The following is a 23,106-nucleotide window of genomic DNA, read 5'->3' on the forward strand; positions in this document are numbered from 1 at the left end:
GGGGAGGTGTTGGGGATGGCCATGGTCATGGCTGGCGTGGAATGGGAGATTGGGCTGGCCCAGGGAGGGGATGGGGTTGATATTGGGGCTGGCTTGGGGGAAGGTCCAGGAAGTCAGCAATTGGCGGGGGAACCCCCATCATTGGGAACGATTTTTCTGAATCTACCCTTTTAACCATGTTTAGAATTTTATAAAAAGTTTCATAGAAACTTAAAACTTTTAAGTTTCTATGGAAAGTACTTTGAGAGACAGGGTTTACAGGCATTTAGAAACACAATAACTGATTGGGGACAGTCAGCATGGCTTTGTGAGTGGAAAATCATGTCTCTCAAATTTGAGTTTTTTTTTTGAAGGGGTAACCAGGAAGGTAGATGAGGCAGTGCAGTTGATGTTGTCTATATGGACTTTAGCAGGGCCATTAACAAGGTACCACATGGTAGATTGTTGCATAAGATTAAATCTCACGGATCCAGGGTGAAATAGCTAAATGGATACAAAATTGGCTTCTTGACTGAAGCTAGAGGGTTGTTTTCAAACTGGAAGTCTGTGACCAACCGTGTGCCTCAAGGGTCAGTGCTGAGTCCACTATTATTTGATATTTATATCAATGATTTGGATGTGAATGTAGTAGGGTGGTTAGTAAGTTTTCAGATGATACCAAGATTGGTGGTGTATTGGATAATGAAGAAAGTCATCTCCAATTGCAATGGGATCTTGATCAATTGGGCCAGTAGACTGATGAATGGCAGATGGAGTTTAATTTAGGTAAATGCAAGGTGATGCATTTTGGTAGATTGGACCAGGGCAGGTCTTAGTCAGTTAATGGTAGGGCGTTGGGAGAGTTATAGAACAAGGGATTGGGGGTACAGGTTCATAGCTCCTTGAAAGTAGAGTCACAGGTGGACAGAGTGGTGAAGAAGGCATTCAGCATGCTTGGTTTCATTGGTCAGAACATTGAATACAGGAGTTGGAATTTTTTATTGAAGTTGTACAAGACATTGGTAAAGCCACATTTGGAATATTGTGTACAGTTCTGGTCACCCTATTATAAAAAAGATATTATTAAACTAGATAGAGTGCAGAAAAGATTTACTAGGGACTTGATGGCTTAAGTTATAAGGAGAGACTGGAAAGATTGGGACATTTTCTCGAGCATAGAAGGCTGAGGGGTGATCTCATAGAGGTTTACAAAATAACGAGGAGCCTATATCACTAGATAGTCAATACCTTTTCCCAAAGGTAGGGGAGTCTAAAACTAGAGGACATAGGTTTAACGTGAGATGGGAGAGATACAAAAGTCCCTAGAGGGGCAATTTTTTCACACAGGATTGAGTGTCTGGAACAAGCTGCCAGAGGCAGTAGTAGAGGCGGGTACAATTTTATCCTTTTAAAAAGCATTTAGACAGTTACATGGGTAAGATGGGCGTAGAGGGATATGTGCCAAATGTGGGCAATTTGGACTAGCTTAGGTGCTTTTTAAAAAAAAAAGGATGTCATGGACAAGTTGAGCTGTAGGGCCTGTTTCCATGCTGTAAACCTCTGACTCTAGAAGGATGAGGAATGACCTTGTTGAAACAAATGAGATCCTGAGGGAACTTGATAGGCTTGTTGCCAGGGTGGTATTCCCTCTAGTAGAGAGATTAGAATCTGGGCACAGTTTAAGAAGTGTTGATATTTAAATAGCTTTTGGATAAGTACATGGATGGGAAAGGATTATATGTATTTAGGCTGAACATGGGTATTTGGGACAATTGCATTAGAAGCAGTTCAGAGAAGTTTCACAATGCCTTGGGAGGGCACCATGGTCAACATAGACCAGTTGGGTTGAAGGCCCGTTTCTTTACCGTATTGCTTATGACTCTATAATGAGACAGAATTTCCCTTCAGAGGGTTGTTAGACAGCAGAAGAGGCAGGGGCATTGCACTTATTAAAGGATGAGTTATATTTTTGATAGACAAGGCAGGTGAAGGTTATGGGGTCAGGCAGGAGAGTAGAGCCGAAACTATGATCAGATTTGCCATGCTCTTATCAAATGGCAGAGCAAGCTTGACAGGCCGAATAATTCTCAGATTCTTTGTTGCTAAGTCATTATTCTTAACCTCTTAATCTTTTTTCTGTACAGACTGATACATGTTGGCTGCATTTAACAGTGCCTGCAATGTCATTCAGCTTGGATGGCCTTCTAGAAAAGTTTGCCAAGAATTCGTCAAATTATTTAATTATTGAAAATCTCCGCCGGGTTCTGAATGGTATTCACAACTGTCTGTCTGACAACAGAAAGGTACAGTGGTTGGTTCTCTTTGCTTGTATGTTTAGCCTGACGGTGTCCCTATCTACCTGTCTGGATTTGGCCCCACTCGGTGATTGGTTGTTGCCACATTTTTCAGATCCCTCGGATGTGGGAGATGGAACATCAGTGGAATCTTCTGCCTTCTCTGCTGGTGGCCAAGAAGGCATGTAATTAGGTGCGATTATAGCAGAGATGAACCCATCCATCCCACCCCCACCCAACTGATTAAATCTGGGTGTGTGTTTCATTGTCAACCTTTTTCCATCACCACCAATTGAGGTCTTTAAGTGGCTAATTAATAATCACCAAAGGCCTCATCCCACCATTAGTATTGACCTTTCTGCCAACACACACTCCTGCCCTCTACAACCCCAACACCTCCCCCCCCCCACTGCCAACTTCCTGTGACCACACCTCCCCCTTACAAAATCAACCCCCCCCACCTTCCAGTGGCACAGCAGCCACCAGAGTGTGGTGATTAGGGGAATATCACAGTAACTTCATTGCAGCATTAATGTAAGCCTTGTAACATGAATTTTAAACTTTACCTGAGGCCAGAGTCTATGATCCATGACTCTAGTGACTCTCAATTAGGCAGTAGCCATGACATCCCTTGGGTTGCTGCTGGATGCAGGAACTTCCACTACCTTCACACACAGCCTCCATCACCCCATGCCCCAACCATCTTTTGCCCTGATGTTCCTCACAGCAATACCCAGGAGATAACTTTTCCAAATTCCAGAATATTGCTGGAGACTTGGTAATGCCAGCCAGGAATTGACCATCAGAAATGGTATCCTTCAAACTGTTTGATTCAGCTTGTTCTTTAGCAGTGTTAACCACTGTTTCACCAGGCAGCACAGTGGCACTGTGGTTAGCACTGCTGCCTCACAGCGCCAGAGACCTGGGTTTGATTCTGGCCTTGGGTCACTGTCTGTGAGGAGTCTACATTCTCCCTGTGCCTATGTGGGTTTCCTCCAGGTGCTCCGGTTTCCTCCCACAGTCTGAATGCTGAATAGGTACATTGGCCGTGCTAAATTCTCCTTCTGTGTACTCAAACAGGTGCTAGAGTGTGTTGACAAGGGGATTTTCACAGTAATTAAATAAAACTTTAAAGATGTGTGGGTTAGGTGGGAGGGCCAGGGTGAAATGCTCTTTCAGAGTTGGTGCAGACTCAATGGGCCAAATGGCCTCTGTCTGCAATGTAGAGATTCTGTAGTTCTCTAGACTTGCATGTAGTCCTTCCATAACACACACATCTTCTGACGCAGTGCATGTATCCAAGGATAATGCTGTTGAATGGCAGTGTACAGGCTCGAAGAGCCAAATGGTTCACTCCAGCTGCTATTTATCATGTTCTAATGCAATGAAACTGCCTAATAAGAATTGCATCCTGGTGTTTAACTTTATTCACATTTCTGTTCAGAACTATGGGGAAGAATCTGAGTTCAGCTGTGAAAAGTCGAATCTGGGAGCCTAAGCAATACTTTAATTACTTCAGTGAAATCATCACTGCCTTCCAGTCAGCGGACGATACCAACCCCTGTGACGCAGAAGTAGTCTGCAGTATGATGGAGTCACCAGATCCAGGTAGATGGTTGGCTCTTTATAAGCGTTGATGTGAGATTGAATGTCAGGTGCTGGGGTAAGAAAATCTCAGCAGCGATTGTTGTTTGCTACACTTGTGCATTTAGTATGACTATTTACTTTTCATTTCAATGAGAGATGTGTACACTGCAACTCAAATGATATATTGGCCTTGGGGGAGTGGGGTGGGGGGGGGGGGGGGGATACAATGCAGGTTAGTCAGAATATTACTGGTTATGCTGAATAGTGTCTTTCCTTGAGTCTGGGTGTTTAAGATAACGGGCTGAGTTTTCCAGCACTCCTACCTCGCAGCATTTTTTCCAGCATGGAGCCAACTCGTCCCATTGGCCAGCAGCAGCAGGATCTTCCAGCCCTGCCAATATCTACAGTGATTTACATACCCCACACCCTCTGCTGCCAGAGAGCAGGTTGACATTGGCGTTGCTGGAAAATCCCACCAGCGGGTAGGGCTGAAAATTTCAGCACATAATTAGCACCATTTCGACCACTTAAACCTCCGTACTCAGAAAGCCACTATTCCATGTAACCAGTAATATTTTGATGTCCAAAAAGTGCTTTACAGCCAATTAAATACTTTTGCTTCAAGTTTTATCACTGTTATAATTTTTTGTTAACATATCTTCACACAAACATTGTTTTCCCTTTGGGGAACAGTAGGAGAAGGATTCCTGAGCTGATTATCAGCCCATTGAACAATGTTATAAATGCTTCTTCCATGGCCAACAAGTCCTGGCGTAGTACTTGAACTTTTGGTCCTGTGCTACCACTGTGCCACAACCTCAGCCATCTTCATGAAACACGATGTGGAGATGCCAGTGTTGGACTGGGGTGGGCACAGTAAGAAGTTCTCTCAACACCAGGTTAAAGTCCAACAACTTTATTTGAAACCAAGAGCTTTTGGAGTACCGGTCCTTCGTCAGGTGAGGAGCAGCGCTCCGAAAGCTTGTGATACCAGATAAACCTGTTGGATTTTATCTTGGTGTGGTGAGAGTTCTTACTGTTCATGAAACATGGCAGAACTTTGCAAACTGCAAGGTCCCAAACATTGAGGGGATAAATATTGATCAGGACACCAGAGTACTGCCCAGTACTCATTTGCAATAGTACATTGGATCTCTTGGAGGCAATTAGAGGACAGACAGGGCCTTGCTTTCAGGATAAAGGTAGCACTGCACTCCAATATCAGGCTAGATTTCGTGTGCAGGTCTTTGGTAGGAGAGTTGAATTAGTATCTTCTAACATAGAGATGAGAATTCTACTCAGAGGCATAGCAAACACTTAATAGTTGAGAATTTGAAACAGCTAATAGACCTGAGCAATTTCTCTGGTTTGGGGTTGGGGACATGTAGAACCAAAGTTGACAATATCTTAAATTTGAGGCAGGTCATTCAGGGGTGTTGTCAGGAAGCACTTCTTCACACAAAGGAAGTGAGTGGAAATCTGGAACTTGCTCCCTGAAGAGCTATTATGACTAACAAGCCAATTGCAATACTGAGTTTGGACTTTTTTTTAGACAAGGGGTTATGACACCAAGAGCAAGTAAATGAATTAGAGATGTATTAGCCATAATTACAACAATTTGCATTTGTGTAGAGTCTTTAGGTGTGGTAAAACATCCCAAGATGCCTCACAGGAGTATTATCAAACAAAATTTGGCACTGACCCATATAAGGGGCAGGTAAGGACCAAACGTTTAGTTAGAGGTAATTTTTAAAGAAGTACCTTTAAAGGAGAAAAGAAGAAATGGAGATGTCGAGGGTGGGAATCCTAGGGCCGAGACAGTTGAAGGCACTGCTGCTCAAAAGGTCAGAATTAGAGCAGTGCAGAGATCTTGGAAGAGTTGTAGGGTGGAAAGATAGGAAAGGTGAGGGCAAGCATGAACTTGAAACCAAGGACGAGAAGTTTAAAACTGACGTGTTGCTCAACCAGAAGCCAATGTAGGTTAGCAAGCACAAGTTGAATTGGTGGGGGTTAGGACACAGGCAGTAGAGTTTTGGATGGCCTCGGGTTTACACAGGGCAGAGTGAGGTGAAGTCAGCCAGGGGTTTGTTGGAACAGTTGAGTCTGGAGTTGGCAAAGGCCTGGATAAGAGTTTCAGTGGCAGATGAGCTGAGGTGGTGACAGATAATACGCATGCTATTATAGAGGTGGAAATAGGCAGTCCTAACGATGAAACAGTTGTTGTTGGAATTCAATTGGCGGAAAGGCTCAAGGGGGCCATGTGACCACCTCATCTTGCTCTGTTCCTAAACAGTCAGGTAAAGAGAGATAACCAACAGTGCAGTTACATTGCAATGATCACATTGATGTGAAATGGGTCACAGTTCACGTCACTCCAGTCCCAATTAACTTGTATACATCTCGGTCATGGAAAAGGGCAATTATTCCCTGACTATACAGCACTGGCTGGCATCAAGGGAAACTCCTTGCACTGAAACATGAGAAAATTTGTCCAGTCATAAGTGTGAAAGTTTGTATTGGGCACTCATTGCTAGAAACAGCCTGATGCTCATTTCCGTTCAGTGGAGATGTTCATTTAGTGCTTTCTACAGCAGGGGGCATGTCCGTAAGAGTTGGGCACAAAATTTCCCATTTGTGCCTATGTTTGTCATGTGAATTTGGAGGAACCTCGCTCGTTATCAATTCATGTTGATCGAATTTATACCAAGCTTGCAACTTAAAAATACTCCTGCTTGGAACATTTCAGCAGCAGCTGGCTGCCTCAACAGCTCATTTCATAAACTTCCTGAACCAATTTGAGCTCCAGAAGGCTTTGCTTTAAGTCTTCCATAATATAATTGTATCTATTAAGGAATAATGGGTAAAGAGGTAATTGTTGCAAATGTGGTTTATGGTAACCTTAATGGATGGTTGTATTAAGCTGTTAGTTCTTATGAGACAACTTTGGATTACTGCCTAATGATGCTACTTTTAAAGGCTGGATCCAGTAGCTCGTATTCAGTGCTTACGTTGTATTGAATAGGATAGATCCGGAGAGGTTGTGGAGATCGATAACAACAGGACGTTGGTTTAAAATTCAAGGAGAGCCAGTGATGATGTGGTAAAGTCTTTGGACTAGTAATCCAGTCGGCCCAACTTAATCCTTTGGGGACAAGAATTCAAAGACTACCAAGCACTGGGGAATTAAAAAAAAACAGAATATAAAACTAATCTCCATAATGGTGACCATAAAACTATCATTGATTGACGCTAGAATCCATCTGATTCATTAACGTCCTCCAGGCAAAGGAAATCTGTCATCCTTATCTGACCTGGCCTCCATGTGATTCCAGACCCACTGCAACGTGATTCAATTTTTCTCTCCTCATAGATGCTGCCAGACCTGCTGAGATTTTCCAGCATTTTCTCGCTTCTGGTTTACTCTTGAATACTTTTAAGGGCAATTAGAGAAGGGCAGGCAAGTGGTGGGCTTGCCAGTGATGCCCAAGTCCTGCGAATATGAAAGTGTTGGAGCTGGGCAATTAAGAATTCAATCCAGAGTGGATCCATCACACAAGAGGTGTAGGTAATGTGGCATTTTCTGCCCTGGGAAGGTTGTAGTGGGGTAGGAATGGCAAAGAGCATAGAACTAAGGCTAAGAAATTGAGCTGAGATAGAGATGAACTATTATCTAATTGACTAGTAGAGCAGGCTGGTACTGTAAAATCACCTCAGCCATTGCCAGTTACTACAAACTTAGCCACACAAAACCCAAAAACAGATATGTAAAAATAAAGTAAATGCCCCACATTTTCATGCAGAAATCATAGCCACCTCTTTTGATAAGATGTGCTGCAGGCATCCTTGACGCATTGAAAAATAGTTAACTTTGACTATGTGGGTGAAAAAAAGCTTTAGGTTTGGGCACACAGTGAGAGAAGCGAAACCTTCTAATGGAAGCCTGCCATTTACAAGATCAGACAAAGGAATGTGCAGATGACGCAACCTGTCTTCTGACGAAAGACAAGTGACAAATCATGCACCAAGCATTCAAACACGTTGAGCAGGCTTGAGCTAAAGAGCATTGCGTTTTTCCATGAAAGAAAGGGCGCACAAGTGGACATTTATACATCACTTTGCACGTCTGCAGGATGTCCCAAAGAACTTTACAACCAGATAATTCCTATTCGGGGTGTCGTCACTGTTGGGAAACACAGTAGCCAATTCATACAAGCTGAGGCCCCACAAACAGCAGTGTGTTGAATGGTTCATTAATATGCGTTGTTGACACAATGCGAAATGTTGGCTCGGGCACCTGGAGAACTGTCTCCTTTCTTTTGAAATAGTGGCCAAGGAACCTTAGGCAGCCCACTTTAATAGGAGGACAGAGCCTTGATTTAATGTCTCTTTTAAAAATGGCAACCCCAAAAGTGCAGCCTCCCTCCATGCTTACTGCTTAGATTTTGTACTTAGACCTGGGTTATGAGACTTGAACCATGACTGTCTGTCTGATGTAGAACTTTTTTAAAAAAAATTTTGACTCCATCCTTAAAGTTATATAGCCAATGCTCAGTGGAGCAGGCAAACCCAAATCCATTTCTTGCTTGCTTCAAAAACCAAATTCAAATTCCAATTGGATCCAATTCAAGGTCCCCATAAGGGAGACAAACGAAATCCAAGCTGACAAGCTAAGGCATGCACCCCACCTTGGGCTTGATCCAAAAGACTGAAACACACTGACGTGGAGACAGTAGTGCTGCTAACAGAGTCCAGTTTTGCGCTGCATGGCAATAATCGAAGGATAAGGGGTTGATTCTGTGGCCAACCACTTTCAAAGGGCCTGCATACCACCAGAACCCAGTGCTTGATATTTAATCTCATTTAAATAAACAAGCAGACAGACGGTGTCTTGTAAATGTTGACATGATTACGTGCACCCAAAAGCGTGGAGATTGAAACCGATTGCACTTGGTGACTCAATGCTATTTAAGCTTCCAATAAGCTTGCGATGGTCGATCAAACAGGGTCATGCCTGGCAGATTGTATTTCCTGAACTTTGTTAATATCAACAACTTGTATTTATGTAGCACCTACAACATAGGGAAACTACTCAAGGTGCTTCAAGCAAAATTGGACACCAAACTATCTAAGGAGACAATAGAGCAGAAACCTGCTGAAAAAGAACTGTATTTCTGGCCTCAATCTTGTGCAGGCGAAGAAGCTGGTAGAATCACTACCTCAAGAGGTAAAAGCCAATATCTCGAAGTTAAAGGCAGAAAAACTGAAGGCTGCCGTCAAGGCAGCAGGAGCAACAGTTCAACTGGAAGAAGTTTCTTATTCCCGCCAATCCTTGGTCTGGGGGATACCATGGAGTCTAATTCCTTGTCCAGTGCGCCGTTTGGTGTCCTGGAACTGTCATGGAATGTACGTTTGTGAGGAAGGCGGGGGAGTGTAGTTTGACCAAGCTATTGGATTGGTTGGAATTTTACTGGGGCGGGCAAAGCTTGTAGAACAATTCTCTGGCCTTGGGTGGGGTTTTAAGAGCCTTGCCCAAGCAAGGTTGCACAATTGTTTGTCTCCGCATTATGATTTTATACCACTTCTAAAGTGCTGGAGGTTTAGTCAACTGTCAAATAGGGACAAGGGAGACACTGTAAATACCCATCCTATGCAGCAGCCTTCACTAACTATCAGCTGAATCTCAGTGTGTATCAATGGTCATTCTCATCTAACATTAAATAAGAAAATAAACCTTTTCAAATCTCAAGGAGTTTTGCTGAAGAAAACAGCTTTTAAGGAATGCCTTAAAGGAGGAGAGACAAATGTAAAGATAGGTGAGGTTTTCCAGAACATTCCAGGCCTTGGCAGCTGCCAACAGTGGTAGAGAAATGGAAATCCAGGCTACGTAGGAAAGCAGAACCGTTGTAGGGCTAGAGGAGGTTACAGAGATGAGGAGAGACAACGTCACCCAGCAGATTTGACTCAAATTCCTCCAATTACTTTCCTAAATAGACGAGAGAGTAAATGTGTTCTTATTTCATGGCTTGTGTTTATAATTTGAAGTCTTTAGCAATGCCTCGTCAGACTGCTGCATTCTGCTGACCATCCACATTCTCATGCCTGTTTTGCTAAAATGCTGATTTTTTTTTATATATATTTCATTCCTTTTGACCCTCCACCCTGCTAGCTGAAGGTACAGCAATGGCAGTGTGATGGGAATCGGGGATTTCCAAGAGGTCAGAGTTGGAGGGGTTCTGGGAGAGTTGTGTGGCTGAAGGAGGTTAGAGACATAGTAAAGTTTTGAGGCCATATGGAAACCAACAAGGATGAGAATTTCAAAAATTAAACATTACAGATCAAGAGCCTCTCAACGTTGTTGTATTGCTGAGTATTAAAGCTCATCTGCAGAGTCCTGTGAGAAAGTAATTTACTAAAGGACAGATGTTGTATGACTTTGCCATCTGAATGAAGATCAATTCAGAAAATAGAATCTGTTTTGGCTTCTAATATGCCAAATTGGAAGCAATGACAGAATACAACGGTCATGACTCTTTTGCAGCTGCACTTGATTGCTCCTGCTTGTTTCAATGCTCTTTTAATAATTTGACAAATATTCCAGATGTTTATCCAAATGGGGATAATTTTCAACCAGTAAACAATTGTTTTGAGTATAATCCAGGATTGGCTAGAGATCATTCCATGGGAATAGTCATGTTATTCTTGGGGTGGTCTGGAAGTTCGTGACTATTTTACCACCCTGTTAGGTTTGTCATGAGATATATCACTAGGATTGTCCAAAGATTTGACTAATTTTCCTTGATTGGAATGGTTTGGAAGCAGTAAGTAAACTCCCATTGTCTGTTTAAATTTCTGTGAGAATGACAGTAATGGTGAAATTGTTCGCATATGAAGTCTTCCACTCATACACTTTGTTTGCTTTTCCCTGAATAAATCCTTTATTCTGAATAAATGTGTCTATTGGAACAGTAAACTCCTCAGCTGTGGTCAAGTTAGTAGCTGTTTTGCCTTTTAAATCTGAAGGTTATGGGTTGAAGTTCCACTAGTGTGTTCAGCCTGGATCCTTGTTCCCCAGGCAGATGTGCAAAGTTGGGAAATCTGCCACTGCACGGAAAAATTCCTTGAATGACCCAAGGATCTTCGCTCTGGGGGATGGATGCAGGGTACAATTGGACCCACCACACCCGGTTGCAGATTGGAGGCAGCTACAAGTTCTTCTGAGTACCAAGGCAGGTTGGTTTAAAAAGCCCATCTCAGTTCTTTAGGACATTGCCCCACTCATGTTGTTAATTATTAGGCCCACTGGCCTTCATCCTTCACACTCTTCACTTCCCTTTCCATTCCCCAGGCCCCTTTATAGTTCTATTGCCAATTTAGTGCCAACTGATGCCAATCCATGCCTCCAACTACCTCCATGGCTTGTCACGATTCTTGTCACTGTGTGCCCTCCACCATCCTTTGCCCTTACATTATCTATGCAAACTAACCCAGCGTCCACTGTGGGCAGATCTCAGGAGCTCTGACGAAGGGCCATCCAGACGCGAAACGTTGGCTCTATTTTCCCTCCACAGATGCTTTCAGACCTGCTGAGATTTTCAGCAATTTCTGTTTTTGTTTGATTCCAGCATCTGCAGTATTTTATCTCAGGAGCTCATTGCTGAGATAAGGTAAAATAAAGTTCTAAGTATCTATTCCAGATTTAACTACATATTTGTAAACATTCTCATTCATAAAAGTCTATTCAATATGTCCATGTGTCTAATCTCCTGTAAAATAAACATTTGTGTTCATGACCCCATATCAAAGACAGCCAATCCTTCAATAACTTCTTGGAACTGCGCAGTCAGACTGTGAACCTATAGCCCCCGCCCGCCCCGCCCCCCCCCCCCCCCCCCCCCCCCAACTGATAATGATTGGGTATAAATGCACTCGAGCAGTAATAACATGATAGCACTTAAGGTTATGTCAACAAACAGCTGTTGAATCTGCAGCACAGATTTTTTTTCCCTCACATCTCAGGGAATTTGCTACTGAATTCCAGATCCTGACACCATCCACAGGCAGGACCTCCTTTGGCAGTGGGTGGGACTTCCACCCAACCTTGAATCAGAGCTTGAGTGAGCATTAAATGGCAGTGGGCTTTTGAGAGTTGGCAGCGACTCTGCACTAGGCTCTCCATCTCAGGATGGCAAGTGCCAATTGCTCGCCACTCTTAGAATCATATCCACTTCAAATTAAGACTCTGTCTGCCAACTTGGGTGTCTGGTAGAGTTTCCATGACAACACTTTGAAGAAGGAGCTGTGCTTAATGCCCTGGTCAATGCTTAATGTCACCCACGTTACAAGAAAACTGAGAATCTGTGCATTTATTTCATTTTAGCAACACGGCAATCACCTTTTTATAAAAACTGTGTTTAAGAGTTTTAGGTTTTGACTTTAAAGGAGTTTGAAAGTGTGCAGCTGAGCAGAAGCTTAAATTGCACTCAGAACCTGGAGAGCAAAAAGCTTTGCAGAGGTTTTAAAAAGGTGTGCAGAGTATATTAGAGAAGCTTTGCTTTCATTGAAGACAATGATTAAACCAAACATCCGAGTTCACCTGAAACAACCTTTGTGCTTAATAGGATGTGAATGACTCCAAATAATGGGTTCCAGTAATGACAAAATGATTATTGTTGTTTTGCTGCTTGTTGCCACTGAAGTGGTGTGGACCACAGCTGGCTTCTACCCTTTAATCTTCGCTGTTCTTCCTTTTTGTGGTGGAGGAGTTGATCTGATTGCTTTGAGTAAATCAAATCTAAACTCATGAGCAAGCGACTGCAGGATCTGAAACAGAGACACAAAATGCTGGAAATACCCAGCAGTCAGGCAGCATTGGGGGGAGGGACTAACAAAGTTATACATTTCAGGTCAGTGACCCTTGATCAGGATCTATTAATTGTTCCATGTGTTTGCCTGCATGCTGCTGTTTCTCCTGGTTCCACAGAGAATTTAACTTCTCACGTTCAGAATTCTCATCTGTTTTTGAATAGAAATGTAGAAATGTAGGCCATTAGGCCCCTTAGAGCCTGCTCCGCCATTCATTTTGATCACGGCTGAACATCAAGCTCAATATCCTGATTTCCACCCCCCCCGCCCCTTTCCTTCCATATCCCTTGACCTCTTTAGTCCCGAGAGCTATATCTAATTTCTTTTTGAAATCAGACGTTTTGACCTCAACTCTCTCCCGTGGTCTTGATATCCACCTCGCTCCCCCCATCTCTATAGCCTCCTCCAGCCCTACAACCCCCCCAAGATCACTGCACTCCTCCAGTGCCTCTCAAGCATTCTCCAAAGTTCAGTCACTGCAGCATTGGTGGCTGTGCCTTCAGCTGCAGAGCCCTAAGCTCCTGCATTTTCTCCCTAAATCTCTCTCTCTCCCTCTCTTTCTGCCTCTAGAGCACTCCTTAAAACCCTGCTCTCCACCAAGCATTTGGTCAACTGCCCAAAGCCTGTGTGGTTCGGTGTCAAGTTTCTGTTAAGTGCCTTGAGATGTTTGGCTACATATGTGTAGGTTGCTATTGTTTATGTTATTGTACACGACTGAGAGTGCGAATTAGCAGGCCCTTTCATATCCCTCCTGTTGACTTCCAAATCTGTATTCTCCATAGCAACACAAATCACAGGCACGATGATTAAATTGTCAATTCATTCAAACCATCAATTTAGTTACATTTAGAGTTCTTTTTTAGACACAGTCCTTATAGAAAGAGCCATTTAACCCATTAAAACCCTGGTATCTTCTTGAAGTAATGTTATTTTATTGGAGAGACCTTGAAACATTCTGTTTTGAAGTGGTTAAGTGAGTTAAGACGTAGAAGCAGAATTAGACCGCTTGGCCCATTGATTCTGCTCTGTCATTCAATCATGGCTGATATTTTTCTCATCCCCGTTCTCTTACTTTTTTCAATAACCCTGATCCCCTTATTATTCAAGGACTTATCTATCTCTGTCTTAAAGACAGTCAACAACCTGGCCTCTACAGCCTTCTGTGGCAGAGTTTTTCTTACACAGGGTTACATAAGGGTGTAAGCAAGGCATTGTAGTGCAATGTATCTCAACAAGGAAGCCTTGAATCACACCAGTGATTTATTGAAGGAAAGATAAAACTATGTACAAACAAGTTCAATGCAGGTACAGGTCCATTCCAACAAGCTCTCACTTAAGGGTTCCCTCCTACCAGTATGTGTACCCTAACACCACACAAGAAAAGACTAACATGAATAATATAAAAAAGGGAAAAACTCCAGGGGACAAGAAGACAACAAGCCACAATATAAAGGCAAAGCACCACAAGGGACAACAAGGGTTGGACGTGAGCTGAATGAAAAGTGGCAGAGAAAGAAGTAAAGGGGACTCTGTCCGGCCCCAAAAACCCGATAGGTAATGGTTCATGCGCTCTCTCCTGATAGGCTGTGGAAGGGTCCCATAACCCACAAACACCTATCTCTTAAAGGGGGCCACGCAACCACAGAAGGAAGTGGGATAAAGTCTGTCAGCCAACAGTGTATCATGTGCCTTCACACACCAGATCATGGACCCTCCTTCACCCATTCTATTCCTCAAAGCTCAACATAAAAACCTTCTGACCAACAGGATTAATGAAGCCAACTGGAGGCTATTGATCTGCAGAACCAGCTCCCTCTGCTGAACTGGGTTTGCAGTCTGCCACACCTTCCTGACATTTAGCCAATGCCAAGGTCTCTGCATTTCTCAGCAATCGCCCTATCCTCCTATTTACAGAATAGGAAATATTCCTGGAATTTTAGCCACAACAACAATTTGCATTTATACAGCACCTTTCATGTCATAAAATTCCCAGACCAGATGAGAAGAGCATAATGAGATGAAAACTGACACTGAGCCAAAGGAAAAAACATTAGGACAATTAACCGAAGGTTTGGCCAGCTGATAGTTTTCAGGGACCACATAAAGAAAGAAAGAGAGAGAGATACATAGGGACGTTTAAGGAAATTTCAGAACAGAGGGTGACCTGGGGAGGGGAAAAGAAATCACAGGGATATTAATAATTCTTAAAAGCATTAAGAAAAGGATGTTTGACCAACCAGGATCATCCAAATAAATAATGAAGAATAAAAGCAAAATACTGCAGATATCAGAAATCTGAAATGAAAATAGAAAATGCTGGAAAAGCTCAGCAGGTCAGGCAGCATCTGTGGAGAGAGAAACAGAGTTAACATTTTGAGGCTGTCTGATTTATCTACAGATGTGAATGGTGAGGAAATGAGATGGATTTAACCCTATGGGTACGGGCAAAAGGCATAGAGCCATGATGCTTCTTTGGAGGGATGGTGCAGATACAATAGGTGTCACAGTGGTTAGCACTGCTGCCTCACAGCGCCAGGGACCCGGGTTCAATTCTGGCCTCAGGTCACTGTGGAGTTTGCACGTTCTCCCTGTTGTCTGCTTGTTTCCTCCAGGTGTTCTGGTTTCTTCCTGCACTCCAATGATGTGCAGGTTAAGTGGACTGGCCATAATAAGTTGCCCCTTTAATGTCCATAGGTGTGTACGTTAGGTGGATTGGATATGGTAAATGCACAGCGTTACAGGGATAGGGTGTAGGGGCTCTCCTAAATTCTGAAGAGGAGTCACTTTGGAGAGTGTGGGAGCAGGGCAGTTGGAGGGAGATGGTCACAATAAAACTACCTCATCTACGTGCTGTGCCACCTTCAGCAATCTATGGTTATGCATTCCAAGGTCTCTCTGATCTTCAGTACTTTCCAGGATCATAGAGTCATAGAGGTTTACAGCATGGAAACAGGCCCTTCAGCCCATCTTGGCCATGCTGCCCTTTTTTTTTAAACCATTAAGCTAGTCCCAATGGCCTGTGTTTGGCCCTTATCCCTCTGTACCCATCTTATTCATATAACTATCTAAATGCTTTTTACCATTCATTAAATAATCCCTTGCCTTCTTAGCCCCTTCTCAAGTATATTACCTCACCCTTTTCTCAATTGAATTCCCACTTGCCACTGCTCTACCCACCTGACCAGTCATTTGCTATCCTCTTCCAGTCTGTGGCTATCCTCCTCACCATTTACAACTCTACCAATTTTCCAGTCATCTACAAACATCTTGATCATACCCCATCATTTAGATCCAAATCATTAATGTACACCACAAATAGCAAGGGTCCCAGCACAGAGCCCTGAAGAACCCCACTGGAAACAGACTTCCAGACTATAAGACCACAGTCACCATAAGTCACAGAAACATTCTCTCATACCATAATCCTCTGCTTCCTGTCTCTCAGCTGATTTTGGATCCAATGTGTCTTGGATCCCACAGGAACTTACTTTCTTGACTCATCTGCCATGAGGGACCTTGCCAAAAGCTTTGCCAATGTCCATATAGACTACATCAAATACATTACCTCATCAACACTCCTGGTTACCACCTCAAAGAAATTGATTAAATTTGTCAAACATGACCTTCCCTTACAACTCCGTGTTGACTACCCCTGATTAATCTGGGACTATCCAAGTGCAGATCTATTCTGTCCCTCGGAATTCTTTCTAGCGACACCCCCACCACCAAGATTAGACCGACCGGTCTATAATTTCCTGCTCTACCTCTACCTCCCTTTTTTAATAGTGGGACGATGTTAGCAGTCCTTTGGCAGTTTACTTGTGGCCAGAGAGGATTTGAAAATGACTGCCAGTCCTCAACGGTTTGGGATACATCTCATTCAGGCTTGCGGCATTATCCATTTTTACGGCTGCTAAATCTGGTGGTACATCCTCTCTGTTAATGTATGAGATGTCATAAATAACATAATTATACTATCCAAACAAATAAATAGCTCTCTTCAAAGAGAAATGGGTTTTCACCATGAAGGGAGTACTCTGAGAGAGGGCATGGCTTCACTGGCTAGGTTAGCATTTTATTGCCTGTCCCTAATTGTTGGTGAGAAAGTGTCTTTCATTGTTTCACATTAAGAAACCTTATCTCTCTTTGCGGTCTATGCTTAGCAACGTACAGTGCTTAGACTTGAGAATAGACACGTAAGTTGCCCTGAGAAAAGAACTTCCTTTGCTTTTGTTTTTTTAAACTAGAAAGGAAAAGGTCAAAAGGTGAAGCGTTTGGTATCAGACTAAAATAGAACAAGTCAAATAAACAAAGTCTCTTAAAGAGCTATCAGAGAATGCAGGCTGATTGTTGTCATACAGTACTGAGGGAGTGCTGCACTGGATGAGACCTTAAACTACGTCCTCATCTACCCTCTCAGGTGGATGCTAAAGATCCCAGACACTTTGATGGGAGCTCCCCTGCTCTTCTACACTAGAGTCCTGGTCAATATTTATCCCTCAGCCACAGCAATGTGGCTGTATCTACACCACATGCTCACCACCACCTTCTCAAAGACAGTTGGAGATGGGCAATAAATTCTGGCTGAGCCAGCAATGCCCACATCCCATGAAAGAATAAATAAAAGGATAATTAGTAAAAAGATGTGCAGGTTAGGTGGATTGGCCATGCTAAATTGACTCCACTTTCTGGGGGACTGGCAAGGAAAAGATATGTGGTGTTACAGGGATAGGATGGATGCAGGTTCTATGGTCCGAATGACTTCCTTCTCTACTGTAGAGATTCTATGAATTTTAAAAATATATTTACTGGTCATTACCACAGTCACTTGTGGGAGCTTGTTGTACATGTTTCCTACAATACAACAATGACTGTGCTTCTAAAGTCCTTCATGAGCCATTAAGCACTTTTTGGGACGCCTTGAAGTCATGATGCGTGCTTTTTTAGTCTTGTGCTGAATCATTGAATAGGCACTCCCAGAGAGGGTTGGCACGTGCAGGCTTACTGACCATAAACTTAATGAAGCTAAAGGATCCTTGAACTGAAGGATTCAGTTGAACAATCCTTCAGCTGAATATTTTAAAACCAATGATACATTTTCTCTGACAGTTCAGTTGAGATATAATCCATATAGACCTATAATAAATGCCTGACAAAACAACCAGGCAGTTTGGGGTGACAAATAATCCCTAGATGTTACACCATCTTTAGCAGAGGCAACAGGTCAATTAAAATAACTTGAGAAAACTCTCGAGAGCTTGAAAAGATTTGTAAAAGACAAAGGGTTAGAGAGTAATCAAGGACAGTTAATGGAGAATATTTTTTGCTGAATTCTTGCGAAGTACAGCTGTTTACATGCCGATCCTTCCTTACAGCCCTGACCTTCCATAGCTTATCATGTCTGTCAGGTCACTGGGAGGAAGTGAAGGGAGGAGGTCACCAGGGGTTGGAGAGGAAATGCATTGATGACATTGTTAAGGTTGTATACGGGCTGGACCATCCCATCTTAATTGATTCCAGACTCCAAAGTGACACAAACCTGGGTCAATTTGTGTTATTGGACAGGTCAATGGTTAACAACTGCAACTTTGATTAAGAGCAAATGTTTTGCTCTTGGAAGTTGTTTGCCCCATTCAATGGGTGGGATTTTCCACCCCACTCTCCCAGGGTGGTTTCTGGCAGCTCACCATTGACAGCCACTGAGATCTTCTGGTTTCGATGAGGCCAATGGCATTTTGTGTGGTTCACACATCCTGCTATCAGGGTACCTGCCAAAAAATCCTGCCCATTGTCTTTACCCATTTTGGCACCAATGGGTAGTATAAAACACACACATAACATGGATAGTAGAGTGGCACAAGAACTGGAAAATAGACCCTCAATAATTCTTTACTGAAACCACTGGCAATTTGACAGATTTGGCGAAATGGAGAAAGAGCAAAATGAATGGGACTAATTGAACAGCGTTTTCAAAGAGCTACAGATAGAAAGTGGCCTCCTCCTGTGCTGCACACACCTCTTTCTAATTCACTGTCATCAGGTTTGACTTGGTTGTGTCTAAAGATGAGACTGAATGACCTAAGATTGCAATGCCTAGAGGTGGTTTGGTAATTAATAAATAACTAATCACGAGGCATGCATGTAATGGAAAGTTTTCCACACCAGTGATTCTTTTTGAATAAACTGAAGTCCAGACAGTAAAATCATCAGCCTGGCTTAATATCCCATGATATGCACGTGTCAACGAACTGAATCCTGCATAGAAACAGACCATTTAGTCCCTCGGTAATCTTCAGCTGCTTCATCAATATCTTTCCCTCTGTCATAAGGTCAGAAGTGGGGATGTTTGCCAATGACTGCACAATGTTCAGCACCGTTCCTCAGGTACTGAAGCAGTCCATATTCAAATGCAACATGATCTGGACAATATCCAGTCTTGGGCTAACAAATGGCAAGTAACGTTTGTGTCACATAAATACCAGGCAATTATCATCACCAATAAGAGATACTCTAACCACTGCCCCTCGACATTCAATAGTGTTACCATCACTGAATCCCCTCCTGTCAACATCCTTGGGATTACCATTGACCAGAAAGTCAACTGAACTCATAACATAAACACAGTGGCTACAAGAGCAGGTCAGAGGTTAGGGATACTGTGGCGGGTAACTCGCCTTCTAACTCCCCAAAGCCTGTCCACCATCCACAAGGCACAAGTCAGGAGTGTGATGGAATACTCTCCAATTGCCTGGATGGGTGCAACTCCAAGAATATTCAAGAAGCTTGACACCATTCAGAACAAAGCAACCTGCTTGATTGGCACTGCACTTACAAAAATCTTCTTCCTCCACCGCCAACACTCAGTAGCAGCAGTGTGTACTATCTACAAGATGCTCTGCAGCAATTGACCAAAGATCCTTAACCCCTTCCAAACCCATGACCACTTCCACCTAGAAGGACAAGGGCAGCAGTTACATGGAAACACCACCACCTGCAAGTTCCCCTCCAAGCCACTCACCATCATGACTTGGAAATATATCGATGTTCCTTTGCAGTTGCTTGGTCAAAATCCTGGGATTCCTTCCCTAATGGCATTGTGGGTCAACCGACAGTACATGGACTGCATTTATTGCCCATTCCTAGTTGCCGTTGAGAAGGCCGAACTGGAAAGCAAGAGCCATAGACTGCTAGTAAAGTCCTACTTTGTCTTTAACAGATATAAATTTACAACTTAAAATTGTGAGCTACTTCACCAAACTGTCTCCTTTCGCCAAAGTAGTTGAATCTCAAATGAACATAATTCATTTAGTATCTCACAAACTTTTAATGTTGTAAATTTATACCCGTTAAAGAAAAGGCAGGACTTCACTAGCATTCTATGGCTCGTTCTTTCCAGTTCAGCCTTCAAGAAGGCAGTTCACTGCCACCTTCTCAAGGGCAGCGAGGGATAAGCAATAAATGTTGGCCCAGCCAGTGATGTCCATGTCCCACAAATGAATAAGATAAACAAATCTGTGCTTAACTGCAATGAGTGGAAAGCCCCCATCAAGGAAGAAGGAAGTGTTGGTGTTGTTTTTCATTGTGGATCTGGGTGTCGCTGAGGTGATGTTATTGAAGCATAAAATTCTTTGTGTTTAGCAAGGTTTGATGATGTTTCCCTCTGGCTAAAAGTCTAGAAGTAGTAAGAAGTTTCACAACACCAGGTTAAAGTCAAACGGGTTTATTTTGTAGCAAAAGCCACTAGCTTTCGGAGCGCTGCTCCTTCGTCAGGTGAGTGGGATTTCAGTTCACAAACAGGGCACATAAAGACACAAACTCAATTTACAAAATAATAGCTGGAATGCAAGTTTTTACAGGTAATCAAGTCTTAAAGGTACAGACAACGTGAGTGGAGAGAGGGTTAAGCACAGGTTAAAGAGATGTGTATGGTCTCCAGCCAAGACAGTGAGATTTTGCAAGCCCAGGCAAGTCGTGGATTTACAGATAGTGTGACATGAACCCAAGATCACAGTTGAGGCTGTCCTCGTGTGCAGAACTTGGCTATCAGTCTCTGCATTGTTGTGTGTCATGAAGGCCACCTTGGAGAACGCTTACCCAAGATCAGAGGCTGAATGCCCATGACCGCTGAAGTGTTCCCCAACAGGAAAAGAACACTCTTGCCTGGTGATTGTCGAGCGGTGTTCATTCATCCGTTGTCGTAGCTTCTGCATGGTCTCCCCAATGTACCAGGCCTCAGGACATCCATTCCTGCAGCGTATCAGGTAGACAACGTTGGCCGAGTTGCAAGTGTATGTACTGTGTACCTGGTGGATGGTGTTCTCACATGAGATGATGGCATCTGTGTCAATGATCTGACAGGTCTTGCAGAGTATGCTGTGGCAGAATTGTGTGGTGTTGTGGTCACTGTTCTCCTGAAGGCTCAGTAGCTTGGTGCGGACGATGGTCTGTTTGAGGATGTGCTGTTGTTTTGAAGGCAAGAAATGGGGGTGTGGGGATAGCCCACAAGAGTCTGGAACACAGGGTCACAGTCTCAGGATAAGGGGTCGAACAGTTAGGACTGAGATGGAGAGATTCCTTCACTCACCTGGTGAGTGAGCATGTGCCATTCTGAACTCCGTGAGCTGGAAATACTTAGTCATTGAGTGTATTCAAGATTGAGTTTGATAGATTTTGGGATAATGGAATTTACACATAATGAGGGATAGTTCAGGAAAGTGGAGTTGAAGTGGAAAAGTCAACCACAATCTCAGAATGATGGAACAGGTTGGAAGGGCTGAATGATCCGTATCTACTTCTATTTCATAAGTAATTTTCTCTCATGCTGTCTTCTCATTTCCTTTTGAAAGCATCCGAGCTATTTGTATCGATCACTTCCTGTGGTAGCGAGTTTAACATTCTAACCGCTCTAAGCAGAGAGGTTTGGCTTCGTTTCTAAATTGGAGATGTTATCAACTGAAGTGGAATGGCTTTGCAGATAAGACCATTGAATGCAAAGCAGAGATGCTCTGCTGAACATTTAAAACCCTCTGATTGTGTTTTATGCAAATCTGAATACCATACTTTAGGGCACAAGACACGAAGAAGTGTTAATGGCAGTGTGAAGGACTGTGGAAGGTGCTGACAGTGGCGTAAAGCAATGTTCCAGTGAAGCCCAGCACAAACCGGATTTGATTCGACTTATTATTGTCACGTGTATTAACATACAGTTATCATCTTGGGTGGCACGGTAGCACAGTGGTTAGCACTGCTGCTTCACAGCTCCAGGGTCCTGGGTTTGATTCCTGGCTTGGGTCACTGTTTGTGTGGAGTTTGCACATTCTCCTCGTGTCTGCGTGGGTTTCCTCCAGGTACTCCGGTTTCCTCCCACAGTCCAAAGATGCGTGGGTTAGGTTGATTGACCATGCTAAGGAATTGCCCCTTAGTGTCCAGGGATGTGTAGGTTAGAGGGATTAATGGGTATAATATGTAAAGATATGGGGGTAGGGCCTGGGTGGGATTGTGTTCGGTGTTGACTCGATAGGCCGAAGGACCTCTTTCTGCACTGTAGGGTTCTATGATTCTATGATCTTGCGTGCTATACAGACAAAGCATACTGTTCGTAGAGAAGGAAATGAGAGAGTGCAGGATGTAGTGTTACAGTTATAGCTAGGGTGCAGAGAAAGATCAACTTAATGCAAGGTAGGTCCATTCAAAAGTCTGACAGCAGCAGGGAAGAAGCTGTTCTTGAGTCGGTTGGTACATGACTCTTGTATCTTTTGTATCTTTTTGTATTTTTTTCCTGACAGAAGAAGGTGGAAGAGAGAATATCCAGGATGTGTGGGGTCCATAATTATGCTGGTCACTTTGCCAAGGCAGCGGGAAGTTGTAGACAGAGTCAATGGATGGGAGGCTGGTTTGCGTGATGGATTGGGCTATTTTCACGACCTTTTGTAGTTCCTTGTGGTCTTGGGCAGAGCAGGAGGAGCAGCATCTCATCTTCTGATTAGACACGTGACAACCTCCAGGGCTCAACATTGAGACTGTGACTTTTGCTTCCATCTTGTTAATAGTAGACCAAAGGTCAGTGTTCAGTGGAAGCAAAACTAAAGAACAAGCGACAGATGGCTCAGTGGGAGAGGGAAGGGAGGGTATTTATATTGAGACAAAAAAATTGGATTAAAAAAGATCAAGGTGGAAGCGAAAGGTCATAGTCTAAAGTTGTTGAACGCAGTGGTGAGTCCTGAAGGCTGTAACCATGTTTAATTGGAAGATGAGGTGCTCCTCCAGTTTGTGTTGGGCTTCACAGGAACATTGCTATAGCAGCGCAGCTGAGGCCATTTAGCAGGCTCCTCGCCGGGCCCCATGGCCTCTGCGCATCTCCAGGTGCCGGATTTCCAGCATCATC

The 23,106-nt window shown here is 43.3% G+C and overlaps 1 protein-coding gene across 4 annotated transcripts in view; it reads left to right on the plus strand.

The window, feature by feature from the left end:
* The window catches only part of LOC145344277 (uncharacterized), a 118,328-nt gene that overhangs the window by 52,540 nt on the left and 42,682 nt on the right, over window positions 1-23,106 (plus strand). For 2 of the 4 annotated variants that reach the window (XR_013886853.1, XR_013886852.1), the window contains exons 4-5: window positions 2,124-2,282; window positions 3,718-3,881. Coding sequence is in view for 2 of the 4 variants with exons in the window: in XM_080191333.1 (XP_080047459.1) it covers window positions 2,248-2,282; window positions 3,718-3,881 (199 nt within the window). In the remaining 2 variants the exon portion in view is untranslated. Of the gene's footprint in view, window positions 1-2,123; window positions 2,283-3,717; window positions 3,882-23,106 lie in introns of those variants that run through there. The other 2 variants (XM_080191333.1, XM_080191334.1) reach the window with 1 other exon arrangement.

This window comes from Carcharhinus amblyrhynchos, chromosome 6, assembly GCF_965287045.1.
Source record: "Carcharhinus amblyrhynchos chromosome 6, sCarAmb.v2.hapA, whole genome shotgun sequence".
Classification (NCBI taxonomy): domain Eukaryota; kingdom Metazoa; phylum Chordata; class Chondrichthyes; order Carcharhiniformes; family Carcharhinidae; genus Carcharhinus; species Carcharhinus amblyrhynchos.